This window comes from Tupaia chinensis, unplaced genomic scaffold (genome assembly GCF_000334495.1).
Source record: "Tupaia chinensis unplaced genomic scaffold, TupChi_1.0 Scaffold000395_1, whole genome shotgun sequence".
Lineage (NCBI taxonomy): Eukaryota > Metazoa > Chordata > Mammalia > Scandentia > Tupaiidae > Tupaia > Tupaia belangeri.
The window spans coordinates 612,397-629,118 of record NW_006159897.1 but is presented as its reverse complement, the minus strand read 5'-3'; the positions used below and the strand labels follow the sequence as shown (position 1 = coordinate 629,118).

General features: G+C 41.6%; 1 protein-coding gene across 1 annotated transcript in view; it reads right to left on the bottom strand.

The window, feature by feature from the left end:
• Positions 1 to 16,722, bottom strand: part of CUNH12orf56 (chromosome unknown C12orf56 homolog) — a 111,160-nt gene that overhangs the window by 54,383 nt on the left and 40,055 nt on the right. The window contains 2 exon segments of the mRNA XM_027774058.1: positions 781 to 853; positions 8,201 to 8,363. Of these exon segments, the coding sequence (XP_027629859.1) occupies positions 781 to 853; positions 8,201 to 8,363 (236 nt within the window).

Below are 16,722 nucleotides of genomic sequence, written 5' to 3'. Positions count from 1 at the left end.
TCTTGCTATAGGACGTGTGTGCTAACTAGAGAGACAGAGAGACAGAAAGCAAGAAAGCACCACCCCACCCCTCCCAGGATGGCCACTCCACCATCCCGTCTCTATTCTCCTTTTGTATACACATACATACACCTGGTGTAAGGTTGTTTAACTTTATTTATTTATTTATTTAGAGAGACAGAGTGAGAGAGAGAGAGAGAAGGCAAGCCGCCAGGTCTCAGTCGGCCATGTGGGAGTCCAGCGCCCTTAACCACCACGCCACCTGCCGGCCCCTAGTGTGAATTTTAAGCCATCACGTCTGGGACTCATACCATGGTCAACTACGTGGTAGTCCAGCAACATAACCATTATGCCATCTGCTAGTCCCGCATGTGGTTTCTCTTTTTGTAAGAGATAGAATGTCCTGGTTAGAATCAGCTTCTTGGGGATAGCAACTTTGCCTTACTCATCTTTGTAGCCATTACAGGGTACAACATAGTGAATGCCCTCTGCAGAAGCACAGCTCAATAAATGTTTTTTACTTTAATTTTGATCAATTATTTATTTATATTGTGACATCTGTATATTCCATTAAAAGGAGAAAAATTATACTTTACTGTTTAACTGACTGGATTTGAATTTAAAAGAAAGTTTTCTCAAAATACATTATTAGTACATATAACAAGAACTGAGAACTCAGTCCAAAGTCATCAGTAGAGAAAAGCATTAATAAAAACAAATTGAAATGGAAAACAAGTTTTGGTCACTAAGTTAAAACAATACTGCCAACAACAATCTCACCTGAGGAAGGATTCATTTAGATTTCCATGTTATTTTCCCCTCCAAAAGACAAGGCCTTTATTCCTTTCTTTGACTAAAAAAAAAGAAGTCATTTGGTCATTAATTAAATATAATTGATTTCATGACAAAGACCTAGTCACAATCCTGCTTTGATGACTGTTCATAAATCCTGACAAAAATTTGCAAGTCCAAAATTATAAGCTGGGCAGCGTGATGAAGCAAAAAGAACTTTGACTTTGATATTATAATGTGCTGGAGTTCAGACTCTTCTAATAACTGCCAGTGAGGACTTTAAAAGTAACTTTACCACTCTGGCTCCAGAATCTGTTTTTCTCTTTTCTTTTCTTTTCTTTTCTTTTCTCTTCTCTTCTTTTCTTTTCTTTTCTCTTCTCTTCTTTTCTTTTCTTTTCTCTTCTCTTCTTTTCTTTTCTTTCTTTTCTTTCCTTTTTCAATTATCAGAGAGAGAGAGAGAACCTGCCTGTGGGGTATGGTCATGCTGCTGTTCTTTTCCCTCCATGTCTTCATCCCATCAGGATTTGGGTCGTGCACACACACGCACAGACACGTTTTTCAAACCTCTGAGGCTGGGATTCAAACTGCTATGTGTTACGTAGATCTGGCTTTCTGTGCATAGCACTTAACCACTGTGCTAATTTGTAAAAATAAGGATGATAATTTTGTGAATAAAAATGACATAATGTGTTAAAAATGACCACATGATGCCTGGCAGGGTAGATATGTAACAAACAGCTAGTAAAAATCAACCAGTCCTAACTTACATCAAGAAAACCACTGTATACTCCCTGTTATGGGAGTGTGTGTGTGTTTTTTTAAATTTGGGAAGCAAGCAATAATAGTATCTAATAGGTATTATGTCCCCAGCCGTGTGCACGCGCACACACACGCTCACACACACACTTTGATTCAATTTATATTTCTTTCTTGGAATTTGCTATGGGCACACATGCTTACTGGAGGGAGGCAAAGAGAAGAGAGAGAAAAAGTAAGAAAGCATCCTCCCCCCAACCCAAGGAGGGATGACCAAACTGCAATCCCTTCTCCTCCATTCTCTTGGATTTGGGGCATGTACCCACCCACACCCAGTGTTTTTCAAGCCACCAAGTCCTGGTCTCTGATTCTCACCATTGGCCATGTGGGATCTAGGCACCTTGACCACTGTGCCACCAGCTGGCTCTCAATTTATATTTCCTTTTTTTCCTTTTTTTGGAGAGGTTTTTGCTATACGGCGCGTGCGCTCACCAGAAAGACAGAGAGAGACAGAGAGATAGAAAGTGAGAAATCACCCCCCCAAGTGGCTGGCTACACCACAGTCCCTTCTCCTCCATTCTCCTCTCGGGATCTTGGGCATGCACGCACACACACCCTGTGTGAGTTTAAGCCACCGGGTCCGGGACTCAAACTGCAGTCTACGTGGGAGTCCGTCGACATAGCCATTACGCTAACTGCTGGTCCCTCAATTTATATTTTCTTAAATTATGTTTCATTCTGATTCGGGAATTTGTCTATTTCATTTCATGCCAATTTTTCAAAATATACCGCTAAAGCCTTTTAGGTCTTTTCTATGATTCTAGAGCTGTGATGAATTTGGTATAAGCCACTGGCTACTGGAAACTATTTAAATTAAGATTAAATTAAAGTTCAACCACTCAGGAGCACTAGCCACATTCGAAGTGCACAGTGGCCACAAGAAGCTGATGGCTATTATATTAGCCATAGGACATTAGCTATTAGATAAAGAACATCTCCATCATTGCAGAATGTTCGATTTGATAGTGCTGTTCTAGAATGTACTGAGGGATCAGAAGGTGTTGTGGCTGTTAAGGTGCTGGACTCCCACATGGCCGACCACATTTCAAGTCCTAAACCTGGCAGCTCGCTTTCTCACTTTCTCTCTATCTTTCTGTCTCTCTCTGGTGAGTGCATGTGCCCTATAGCAAAAAATGTTTTAAACTATGTGAAAATTAGTTCCTTTTATTTACTGTGTTAGAAACAACTTTATGAAATTACTTTTCTCTCTCCATGTGGGAGATTACTTTGAAGAAGTGGAAAAATACTACTTCATGGAAAAACACATGCTAGCTAGCCTCACTACTTCTAGACAAAGTTCTTGTTCCTCTCAGATGGCAACACATAACAGCACAGCAGCTTCTGGTAAGTGGAGAAAAACAGCCAAGTCTTGCAGGGAGGCTGTTATTATTAAAGTTGAACTGTTCATTCCACTACTCCTACAACTTTCCTACAATCATTTTCCTGGCTCTACAATCCTATTTCTCATAGGATGAGCACCTAGCAAAGTGTTCTGAAAAACAAGTAAGGGAACTCAACAGAACTTTCAGCACTAAAGGGAACAGGCACTACTACAAGGTCTTAATATCCAGTCCAAGTGATGAAGTCAAGGTTTGCTGACACTCTGAGGACTGAAATAGTTAATATCGAAGCTCTCACGTCTCTAGAATTCTCGCTCTTCTTGCAAAGAGCTGAGCTGCTTTCTTGGTCTTCCTTGTGTGTGAGTTCATCTAGCACAGCCTGGAATCTATTCATAAGAACCAGGTTTTCCACTTTGCAGGTTTTCCAGATCCTCCTATTGTTTGGCCCTGTCCCCGATAGCAAATTTTAAAATAACAATAATAAAAGTAAATAAATAATCCTTAATAGAATGTATTGTTAACAACCCAATAACCCATCCAGGGGCTCTAGCCACTATGTAGGTCACCACAGGCACTCTGTTCCTATCACCATTGTTCATTTAGAGTTTTACAACCACCATCTTCCAGCTAAAAGTACAATTCTAAGTGCAAACCATGACACATATAAGGACCTGAGTATACTAAAGAAAAAGCCTCTTTTTCTCTGTGTCTCCAGAAAATATGAACCGAATTAAGAATCCTGTTTTAAAAAAAAAATTGATAATTTGGGACCAGCAAAAGTAGCATGGTGGTTAAGGTACTAGACTCCCACATTGTCAAATATGGTTCGAGTCCCAGACCTGCTGTCTTGCTTTCTCACTTTCTCTCTCTCCCTCTCTGTCTCTCTCTGGTCAAATTTAAAATAAATAAATAGATAGATAGATAGATAGATAGATAGAAAGATATAGCAGATAAATTTTTAATGTGATGATTTAAACTAAGTATTTTTACTATAAATTATTTGCACTTTTGAGCTTCCTTTGTTCAGATCATCGAGTTGATTAAAGCATGAGTACCTTTTGCCATATGACAAAAATATTCCCTAGCCTTTCACCCAAGAGATTTGGAGGGTTGGAGTCAGTCCTAATAATTATCTTTATTTAAATACTTAGTAGTTAACGCATGCTGCTCCTCTAGGCATGGCATCATCATGATTAACATTGACGATTTCAGTAATGACTACTGTCGGGTAGATGGTCGGATGGGTTTGATCCTGTCTCTTGCTTCAGGACCACATAGTGCAGAATGTGAGCTGCTGGGGTTCGTCTCTCTAGTTCCCTAAGGCTAGGAACAAGCAGCTTAGAGGAAAACAGAAAATATAGAGCACATCCCTGTTGGCATGAGGAAAAAGGGGAGTGTTTTTTGTCCTGTAATATGTGCTCCTTGTGAGAGTGGCAATTTTGTATTTTCTAAAGCCCCAGCTTGAAAGTGTCATATGGTACCTTTGAGGATGAAAGTAAACAGGTGGAAGAGGGTGTCATTCTGTGAATCTCCATGAGCAAAAACACAAAATAAACTCTTTACTGCTTTTAATATCATTTACAAGGTTTCTAAGAATTTAAATTTCATAAAATGTTTACTGTTTCACTGCATTCTGTGAATGTGTGTTTTTTTATTCCTATATATGTTGAGAATAAAAAAAGCCAAGAATAATTATGCTTGTGGACAAGGATAAATATGCGTTTAAGGCAACCAACACCAGTTAGGTATCCTAATTAGTCTGGCAAGAGACCTGGTGATCAACCTGGGATTTACTAAGCCTGCTAATTACAATTTCTAAGGTTTCCAGGCCACAGCAAACCAGTGTGGAAAGGTGCTCATCTGTGAAAGTGTACAAACAATACATTTTCCCACACTGTAGCCCTCAGTCCTCCATGAGGCTCTGTCTAGTAGACAGTGAGTGGGCTGGTGTAAGCTGGTCCAGCTATCCGGGGTAGATGGCAGAAGTAGGCGAGCCTACCTGGGAGACCCTGCAACCTTCATCCTTCCCATCTTTGATGCTAAGGATGCGGTCTTAGTGGCTGACTCCATTAAGTCAGCCATCCCACCTGTGTGCCCAGCCCCACCCATGTTATTTCATCCAATACCATAACTCTATGAAGCTAGTAATAAAGATGAGGAAACGGGTTCACAAAGGTTAAGTGGATTGCCGAAGATCACACAGCCAGGAAACATGAGAGCTAGGAATCAAAACCAACCTTAGCTAAATTCAAAGTCTGTAACTGCCTGTTACAGGGATAGGCAACTTAAAGTGCTCATATATCTGTTAACTATAGATAACTTGACTTATAGATAAACATATAGGTTTATCTGAGCTGTTTTTCAAGAATTATTTGTTTAATTTTATTTATTATTATTATTATTTTATTTACCAGAGAGAAAGAGAAAGTAACAAAGCAAGCCACCAGGTCCAGAACTCAAACCATGGTTGGCCATGTGGGAGTCCATTGCCTTGACCACCACATCACCTGCCAGCCCCCTGAACTGATTTTACTTATATTTCTTATTTCTTCCACCTAAAAATCCATTCTCTAGTTCCCTACATATCAACTGGATGTCCCACAATTCAGTTCAGTTCTGACACCAGCTATCTGGAGTTAGCGGAGACCACAAAGGTTAAGGGCTCAGTCCCATAAGACAGCTTCAACTTCAGATGCTAGTCACAGGCCTCAGGTTTCAACCTGTACTTATCCTTTTTTTAATAATTATTTATTTTTAATTCCATTTCTTATTATCATTTTTTTTTTTTTAATTTTGCCAGACAAAGACAGAGAGAAATTGAAAACAAGAAAGCAAGCTGCCAGGTCTGGGACTCCAACCACAGTCAGCCATATGGGAATCCAGCACCTCTACCCACCACGCCACTTGCTGGATCCCACTTATACTTCTGATCAACGAGCTCTACATCAGGAATTTCCCCTGCAGGAAATCAAAACATGCAACCTGAAAATATGCCATTTTGAGATACTGGTTATTTTCAGCTGAAGGCACTTAAGAAACACTAGCTACAAGGGATGCTTCCTGACCTGATTCTATCTTAGTTCCTTGAGAATAAATGTCCCATGAGACGGAAACTTTGCTGTACCAGAGAAAGGAGGACGCTCTCATGACTGGAGACAGGGAGTTGACACTGAAGTGAATCTGTACAAATTTAGTAAAATAACATTTATCTTCTACTAGCATCTTCCTCTATCTCCTGGTCACTTTCCTGCAGTTTACCGCCCCTAGCCCAAATTCCTGTTCCTTTGTCCTCCACGATTATTCTTTGTTGAAATGGTATATCAGCTCTCAGGCCTGTCTTCTTCGTTGGGTCTTTATTGCTCTTCTATGAAGGCTCCTGTGCCATGTAAAAATGCGAACATCAGATAAAGTTGGTGTGCTCTTCTGTTAACCTGTCTTTCGTCAGTTGAATCCTCTAGTCCAGCCACAGAACCAAGAGGGTCAAGGAAAACTCATTCCTTTCCCCATACCACAACTGCTTTCTCGCATTCAGAGATCTGCATGATTTGCATGCTTCATTCACTATTACCAGTTTATTATAAAAGCTCTGACTCAGGAATAGGCCAATGGAAGAGATGCACAGGGCAGGGACACCGAGTTCCCATGGCCCCTCCTGGTTTACTACCCTCCCAACAACTCTGTGTGCTCACCCACGCAGGAGCTCTCCAAACCCTGTTGTTAAGGAGTTTTATGGAGGTTTATTTAGGCATGATTGATTAAATTATTAGTCATTGTTGCTTAATTCCATCTCTGGCCTCTCTCCCTTCCCTGGAGGTACAGGGTGGAGGTGGAAGCAGGTTGGTCTGAAAGTTCCAACTGTCTAATTTCATGGTTGGTATCTCTGGCAACCAGCCCCATCCTGAAGCTATTTAGATACTTGCCAAACACCACCTTATTAGCATAACCCAGGTATGGATGAAAGGAGCGCATCAGAAATATGAAATAATGGGACCAGCAGGTGGAGTAGAGGTTAAGGTGCTGAATTCCCATATGGCCGACTGCAATTTGAGTGCTAGACCCTGTGACTTGAAACCCACTGGGCACTGTGTGTTCATGTGTGCCCAAAATCCCAAGAGGAGAATGGAGGAGAAGGGATTATGGCATGGCCATCCGCCCAGGGGGTAATTTCTCACTTTCTCTCTCTCTCTCTGTCTCTCTGGCTAGCATATGTGCCTGATAACAAAAAAACTCTCTAAAAAAATAAAAATAAATATAAAATAATATTTCTGTCACCTCTATCAGTCAGGAAATTCCAAACATTCCTAAAATGTTTGGAACCCAGGGACAAAGATAAAATGTATGTTTCTTATTGGATTGCTGTATATATATATAGAGAGAGAAAGAGAGAAACAGTAAGACCATGAAAATAACAGTGCATTACTAACTATATATTCTTTACGTCTATCCATTTTTCTATGGATGTTTGAAACATCTTCCCAGGAAAAGTTCAGGAAAAACTCAAAGTGTGAAAGGTATACCATTTCCTCCCATGAGATTATGTGGAGTTTCTTTTATCTTTGGAAAAGGTTTGAGAAGCTAGTACAAGAATTAGAAATCTGGGAACCAGCAGTTAGCGTAATGGCTATGTCGCTGGACTCCCACATAGTCGACCGTGGTTTGCATCCTGGACCCGGTGGCTTAAAACTCACGCCGGGCGCATGTGCGTGTGTGCCCAAGATTCCGAGAGGATAATGGAGGAGAAGGGATTGCGGCGTGGCCATCTCTCCTGAGGGGTGATTTCTCACTTTCTGTCTCTGTCTCTGTCTCTCTTTCTGGCGAGCGCATGCGCCCTATAGCAAAAACCTCTCAAAAAAAAAAAAAAGAATTGACCAAATGAATTTCAGATTCTAACTCACTTTTTAAAAAAACAATAACAGTTTTCTCCCCCTTCCTTCCTCAATCCCTCCTTTCCTGCCTTCTCTTTTTTCCCTTCCCTTCCATTCCTTCTTTTATGCATACCTTTATTGCAGACTCTACCTAGACCCTGTGCTGCTGATACTGAATCAGTCAGCTTATCTTCAGTGTAACCAAAGTTATCTTTTGAATCTCAAAAGAAATGTCTATTTTCTTGTGCTACTTTTATTGTGTGATTTTCAAGCCCCAATTCCGGGTCTTGAACCACAGTTGGCCATGTGGGAGTTGGGCCATGCAGCAACTGCTGCACCATCAGCTGGTCCCATTCTTATGCCATTTAAAAGAAATATATAACATACCTTTTTTGTTGTTGGCATTGTCATGGTGAAATGGAAGTAGAAATTTCCTGACACCTTTTGGCTTTTCACACTCTTTTTTCAAAACAGTTGAAGAATAGATGATACGAATGTGTTGGTTGATTTCTCTATCTGGTGAACTCAAAAATTCTGGGTAGTCATCAATCTGGAAGAAATGATTCATTGGAATCATTGAAGACACATATGACTGCTTACCTGTGCTGCAATAATAAATCCCCCAAAGGTAAGGGCAAGTTTAAACTGCATTCTTTCTTCCTTTCTTTTTTTTCTTTTTTTCGGAGAGGTTTTTGCTACAGGGTGTGTGCACTCACCAGAGAGACAGAGAGAGACAGAGAGACAGAAAGCGAGAAATCACCCCCCCAGGGGGGATGGCCATGCCGCAATCCCTTCTCCTCCATTCTCCTCTCGGGATTTTGGGCATGCACACACATGCACCCTGCATGAGTTTAAGCTACCAGGTCCGGGACTTGAACCGTGGTCAACTACGTGGGAGTCTAGCAACATAGCCATTATGCCAACTGCATTCTTTCTTTTCATTTTCTGCACTGAGACATCTTTCCTTTTCTCATTTTTTCCCAATTCTTCCTCTGTTTGTCTTAGCCATTACTGAAGACATGCTCAGCAACCAAACCTAAGAAACTACTCCTATTGTAGGATTGCTAAATAGTAACTGTTATTATTTGTTAAAATACATCCCTCCTGGGTCAGTTATGGTGGCTAGATCCACATAGCTGAGAACATGCTGGTGTGTGCATGTGCCCAAAATCTGGAAAGAAGGGAGAAATGGAGGAGAAGGGATTCTGGTGTGACCATTCCTCGTGGGTAGTACCTTCTCATTTTCTCTCTCTCCTCTCTCTCTCATCGATGAGCACATGTGCTCTTTGACAAATTAAAAAACAAACAAACAAAAAAATCCTTCCTCACTTCCGATGTTTATTTATTTCAGTGAGACAGACAGACAGACAGACAGACAAGGACCCCTGTGAGAGCCCCACCACTCCAAGATCCTCCCCAAACTTTATGGTCATTCAGGATCATAGATGTGCTCCACGTGTTCAAGTCCACCCAGGATCCAAACTCTTGACCTTCCCATGTGGCTCTAGAATTGCTCGACAGCACACTTCAGCCTGTGGCCCCATCACTGGGCACTTCTCACTTCCATTTTGAAAATATTTCTTAAAAGGTCTCGAAAATGTATAATTAATTGGGTTTAAATTAGGATTGTTCCATGTAGGAGACAATGTCCATTTGTAGGCAATAGAGATTCTGTGAATAAAAACATTTGGGTTTGAACTATTGAACATGTTCTCTCCAAAGGGCTCTGTTTTTCTATCCTTGATTTAAAGGGAAAAGGTCTCAATACTTTTAGATGTTCTCTTTCATAGCCTGCTTTCATTTTTATGCCAGCTATAGCATCTGATTCTAAGCTAAGAGTAAAGCCAGAGAATCATCAGAGGTATACTTAAAACCATTAATTCATGAATCAAGAAGGATTCTTTATAGATTTTTGGCAAGTTCTAAAAATTCAAACTAAAATATTTCCTATGATCATGCAGCTTCATCTTTCTCTTTTCACAAATACAAAAAGAAAATATCAAATAATTATCATTTAAAAATCTAATCTAGGGGTTCCACAGATGGCATAATGGCTACATGGACTCCCACATGATTGACCACAGTTCAAGTCCCAGGTCTGGTGGCTTCAAAATCACACCAGGCTTTGCATGCATGCTTGCCCAAGATCCTGGGAGGAGAATGCAGGAGAAGGGATTGCAGCATGGCCATCCCCTGAGATGATTTCTTATTTTACCCCTTATCTTTTTTCTCTTACCCTCCCTGCCAAGCACATGAGCCCTAAGGCAAAAACCTCTTTAAATAAATCTAATTTAGTATAATCGAACATAGGAAGATGAATGAAAGAAAAACTATCAGGATCTACGCAAATTCAGCTTTTAAGATTATGCCCAGAGGCTCATTCCATAGTACAGTGATTAAGCACTGTGTTTTGGAAGCAGAGTCCCACATGGCTGCTTGTGCTTTGAATTCCAGTTCCATGTGCATGCCCCAAATCCTGATGGAATGAAGTAATGAGAAAAAAAAGACTGTGGCGTGACCACACCCCATTGGAGGGGTGCTTTCCTCTTTCTCTCCCTCTGGCAAGCATGTATACCCTCTTGGCTAAAAAATTAAAATTTAAAAATTAAATTATCCCCAGATAGCTAGAGTCATTAAAGCATACTAATGAAGCATAATCCAGTGGAAGTCTTCAGAGGATGTCTCTAGCAAGTAATAAAGTTTGTAGTTAGCAAAGGAATTCTCTTCTGCACAAGAGTTCACAAGTACCTTCAGTTATTTGAAACCTTTCATTCTCTAGAATTATAATAACTTTTTTCTTATTATATATGCTCACTGTGAAAAGTAAATAGGAAATACTGTAAAAACAAAGAAAACAGAAAATCACCAGTGACTCTTTACTAAGAGAAAAAAACACCATGAACAAGATATGTAAATATTGGAGCCAACAGGTGGTGTGGAGGTTGAGGCAGCTGGATCCCATATGGCTGACTGCATGGTTGGAGTCTTGAACCTGAAAGCTTGAAAATCATGCTGGGTGTGTGTACGTGCATGCCCAAAATCACAAGAGGAGAATGAAGGACAAGGGATTGTGGTATGGCCATCCCCCGTGGGTCGTGATTTCTCACTTCTCACCCCTCTCTCTATTGCTCTCTCTCTTTCCAGTGAGCGCACGTGCCCTGTAGCGCCCGTGCCCTTTAGCAAACTGAAGGAAAAAAAAGATAAAAACTTTTTCTAAAAGGTAGTAAATGTTTTCAAGCTTTTTTCTTCAGGAAAGTATGCCTATAAAACTAAAATCATACATTGCTAAGACTGCTTGTTTTGCATAATTATGTATTAAGAATATTTCCTCTTTACTTCTGTCAGGAAAAGATTTTGTAATGGGGAAAACAGATGATCCAGGTTTTCCTCCACCTTTTTGCCTTTAGTTGATTTAAAACCCTGAATCGTAGAAAACTGGTAATGATGTAAATGTTCTAGTCCATACTGATACAAATCGATGGTGCCCAAGGAAACAGAACATTACCACTCTATAACGGAGCACACAATTTTTTGATACCTGCACCACAGAGATTTTGTGCTTCTTTGTTTCTTTTTTACTTTTTCTTTTTTCGGAGAGGTTTTTGCTATGGGGCGCGTGTGCTTGCCAGACAGACAGAGAGAGACAGAGAGACAGAAAGTGAGAAATCACCCCCCAGGGGGGATGACCACACCACAATCCCTTCTCCTCCATTCTCCTCTCTGGATCTTGGGCACGCGCGCACATGCGCCCGGCGTGAGTTTAAGCCACCGGGTCTGGGACTCGAACCACGGTCTACTACGTGGGAGTCCAGCGACATAGCCATTAAGCTAATTGCTGGTCCCCTTTTTTGTTTCTTGATGTGCAGCTCTAACCTTTTCTGTCTGGAGGCATCTGGGGACTGCCCTCAGTATGCCAGGCATGCGTGACGGTGATCCACTACTGGCTGAGGGGGTTTGGGGGATGATGGATTAAAACTCTGAAGAGTCCTTTCTCTCCGCCATCTGAGCTCATAGAAGAAACAAATAAATACAGTTAAATAAATAATGAAAGGGATCCTTACTAGAGCATTAAAAAAAGAAAAAGAAAAAAAAAGTGCACAGTGCAGAGAAAAGTTTGGAAATCAAACCAGGCCACCGTCTAGAGATCACTTTATTTAATGGGACTTCAGGAAGTGAACGTAAGACCCAGCAAGTGCTCAATTGTGAGACATCTTTCCATTTCCATGGTTCTTTCTGGACCTAACGTCCTCTCTGCACAGCGAGCAGTTAACTCTCCGGTCTCCAATAAAGGGGAAAAGGCGAGTGATAAAATAATTCACTCCAATTGCTATTTAATGAATTAGCTGTGCCAGGAGTACTTCAGAGAGAATCTAAAGGACTAAGGACGAACCCCAAGGATTGAAACTACTGATAAAATGACTGATATTAGGAGTGAACTTCCTCACATTAAACCATATTGGCAATTTCGTAGGCTATACTGTACATAACCTTCGTCCTAAGTAGAAACTATTTTTAGATTTGGAACTTGGCAAATCCTCCTACTGTCATAATTAAAAATTGCACTGCAGTCCTCACCAGGTGATGCTGTTCCATTTTACTCTACTTGGCGTTAGTGTACCAATCCCTAAGGAAGACTGAGTAGAGGAGCTGTTTTTGGAAACTATCAATATTGCGGGCACGCATAATGCATCCACATATTCCAAAAGGAATGACCAGTTTTGAGAGTTGGGCAATGCCCCACAGTACCATTGAAACTCCCTAGACTAGTTCATTGTCAGACTTGAAAATCATTGCTGTGAGGCCAAGATCCACAGCTAAGAAAGACTAAAAGTAAAAGCAAGCTTTCAAGGCTCAGCCCTGTGAGAAAGATGGCACATCCCCTGTGGGTCTTTTCAACCCAGTCTGTCCTTGAACTTCATCTGCAGCACAAAGACATCTGTCTAGCCTTTGAAGGACAATAATCTTGCAGTGAGCTGTGATGCAGGAGAAGGACAAGGTGTTCTGTTTTCACTTCATTCCTTCCTCCCTCCCTTGACAACCAGTGCCCAGGAATCATGTAATCTACATATTGAGGGAACTATGTCGTCTCTCTTGCAGACCTAAAACTTTCTAAAGAAATACCATAAATTTGCAAAAGGCCAGTGGTGCTCTGTGCATAGCGGTTAAGAGTGCTGACTGTGAGATCAAAAAACCTAGGTTGGGAACCAGCAGTTAGTGTAATGGCTATGTCGCTGGACTCCCACGTAGTCGACCGCGGTTCACGTCCCAGACCCAGTGGCTTAAAACTCATGCCGGGCGCATGTGCATGCGTGCCCGAGATCCCAAGAGGAGAATGGAGGAGAAGGGATTGCGGCGTGGCCATCCCCTCTGGGGGGTGATTTCTCGCTTTCTGTCTCTATGTCTCTGTCTGTCTGGTGAGTGCACGCGCCTTATAGTGAAAACCTCTCAAAAAAAAAAAAAAAAAAAACACCTAGGTTTACCTGCCAGCTCAGATGTTTTCTAAAAATGGAACCTTGGTTAGTGTTTACCCATTCTCTACCTCAGTTTCCTCGTCTGTGAGGGAGAAAATACCTCTTTCCTGATTAAGCGAATATGATTAAATGAGGTCTGTGATCCTTTTAAAGTGTTTGGCACAGAGTTGTTAGACAATACCTGCACAAATGATATTTGTTATTATTATTATTGTTTTCATTTGCCAGAGGGCACAGATACTCACCAGAGAGAAAACAGAGAGACAGAGAAAGAGAGAGAGAAAGTGAGAAGGCATTTTCCATGGTGGATGGTCACACCCCAATCCCTTCTCCTCCATTTCTCCCTTCTCTGGGGATTTTGAGCATGCACACATAGGCCTAGCATAAACCTCCAGGTCCAGGATTCAAACATGTGGTCAGCCATGTGGAAGCTAGCCCCTTTATCTACCATGCCACCGGCTGGCCCAGTACTTGTTATTATGGACCTTAGATTGTTATAAGAACCTCAGTTAATGCAACAGTACACCACAGGTGTGGTCCACTCAGCCCAGCATTTGTCTCTAATGAGGCAGAAAGGGATGTTTTGAGAGAGAATAGAGTGTTCTCCTTTGTTATCATCTCAAATGCATAAGATATGTAAATATATAGATATATAAAATAAAAATAATAGGTATCCAAAAATATCCCTAACTTCGACTAAATCTCTATGAATATCATTAATGAATGTAAATACATCATGTTGGACTACGTTTTTATTTGCAATTGGCCTTAATTTCTCTTGCTGTTATTAAAATACTACTTTCAAAATGCAAGAGGGGGGAACCAGCAGTTAGCGTAATGGCTATGTCGTTGGACTCCCACATAGTCGACCGCGGTTCATGTCCCGGACCCAGTGGCTTAAAACTCACGCTGGGCGCGTGTGCGTGCGTGCCCAAGATCCCGAGAGGAGAATGGAGGAGAAGGGATTGCGGCGTGACCATCCCCCCTGGGGGGTGATTTCTCGCTTTCTGTCTCTATGTCTCTCTCTTGTCTGTCTGGCGAGCGCACGCGCCCTACAATGAAAATCTCTCAAAAAAAAAAAATGCAAGAGAGCACCTCTTCTTTCTTGGTTTCTAATATTTTGCAGATGAGTTCATATTTGCCTCATCCCTAATTTTGATTTAATATGTCTTTTATTGGCTTTTGATTTCAGAGAGAAAAGAGCCCTAAGCTTTCAGCAGCTGATTATCTAGTTTCTAATTTATCCAGTTCAATCCATCTTACATGTTTTCAAACTCCTACTTAAAAAGCCCGAAAGTGTAAAATGGGTTTCTGTTTTCAAAGAGCTCAGAGTCTGGTGGGGATTTAGTCAACCAAAAAAAATATGTATATATGATCAGGCCAGCATTTGGCTTGGAGGTTACGGTGGTTGGATCCCTGATGGCCAACTGAGCAGTTCAAGTCCTGGATCACGCAGCTTTAAAATCATGGTGGGGAGGGAACCAGCAGTTCGCGTCCCAGACCCAGTGGCTTAAAACTCACGCCGGGCACATGTGCGTGCGTGCCCAAGATCCCGAGAGGAGAATGGAGAAGAAGGGATTGCGGCGTGACCATCCCTCCTGGGGGGTGATTTCTCGCTTTCTGTCTCTAATGTCTCTCTCTGTCTGTCTGGCAAGCGCACGTGCCCTATAGCGAAAATTTCTCCAAAAAAAAAAAAAATCATGGTGGGGAGAGGAGGACAGCAGGTGGTGTAGTAGTTAAGGTGTTGAATTTCCACATAGCTGACCACAGTTTGAGTCCCAACCCTGGCAGCTTCAAACACACAGAGAGTGTGCGTATATGTGCCCAAAATCCTGAGGAAAGGTATTGCAGTGTTGCCATCCCCCTGGGGAATGCTTTCTCATTTTCTCTCTGTTTTTCTGGTGAGTACAAGCACCCTAGAGCCAAAATATCTCTAAAAACAAACAAACAAACAAATAAACAAAAATCACATGAGACCTGTGTGCCAAAAATCCAAAGAAGAGAATGGAGGAGAAGAGATTGTGACATGACAATCCCTCTGGGGGTGATGTCTCACTTTCTGTGTCTCTCTTTGTCTCTTTGTCTCTCTCTGACACGTTCACATGCCCTGTATAAAACTTAAAAAAAATATATATGACCATGTACCAAAGCAGCTGTTGCCTAGAGATGACCACTGGCGGCCCAGTGGTAACGCAACACTGCAATACTGGACACACATGGGGAGGTCCTGGGTTCACGTCCAGAGGCTTCCCTGTGCATGCCAGGCAAACATGTACCCATGACATACGCTGGCTAAGGCTGTTGGAGCATGACGACTCTGTTGGGGTTACCCATCACTCTCCGTAGCTCTCTTTCTCATTAAAAAAAAAAAAAAAAGAAAAAGAGAGAAGGAAAGAGAAAGAGAGAAAGAAGAAACAAAGAAAAAGAGAGCGAGATTAAGAGCACCATCTCTAGAGCCAGATTACTTAGGTTTAAATTCCTTGGGCCAATGGTTTAAACTCTGCAATTCAGACTCCTTATCTGTAAATCTAAACTGATAGTGTTATCTGAGGTTGCTGTGAGGAGGATGATGTTCCCAGTTAACAATTTATTGTAGAATAGCAGCTGAGTAGCATACAGTAAACACTCACTAAATGTCGGCAATCAGAGGTAAGCATTAAGGTTGTTCATAAACATTCCTGTTCTCCTACCTTCCAGGCGTGTGGAATGCACAAATGGTAGGATCCTATCTTCCTGCCCCTTTTTAAATTGGGGATAGCCATGTGCATGAGTCTGGTTACTGAAATGTGAGAAGGGGCACATGTCATATTTCAGTCTGCTGTGTTGATAATAACAGAAGCACCCGAGTATGGATAAATGAAAAATAGAGTTTTATTCAGCTTACAAGTTGCAGGTCCAATAGCCACATAGGATGAAGGTCTTCCTGTTGGTGAGATCCCAAGGCAGCACAAGGTATCACATGGCAAGAACTTGAGCAGAGCATGTGTCTATGTTCATGCCTCTTTTCTGGTCTCGTTCCTTTTCCTTATAAACCCACCAGTATTCTGTTGGAGGGCCCCACCCCATAACCTTGTCCAATAGTACTCACCTCCCAAACACTCCCTTAGTTGGATTAAGTCCTCACCCTCTTGATACCTTCACGATGGCTTAGCAAATTCTGACACATGAATTCTTGGAGATATTCAAATCATAGCGTGTCAATCTAGGTAGAAGTTCTAAAACCAGTAACCAGTACAAAACTCAAAAACTCTGTCTATGCCAAGTTCATTTTCCCCTGCCATGGTGGTTTAAGCAAGCACCGGGTGGGATGGAGCCTCAACTAGTAAACAAAGAGCTTGAATGGGACATAATCTTCATGCTGTGTTACAGTACTGAGACTTGGGGCTCTTTTTTGTGTAGCTTAGCCCAAGATATCTTTTTTTTTTTTTGGGGGGGGGG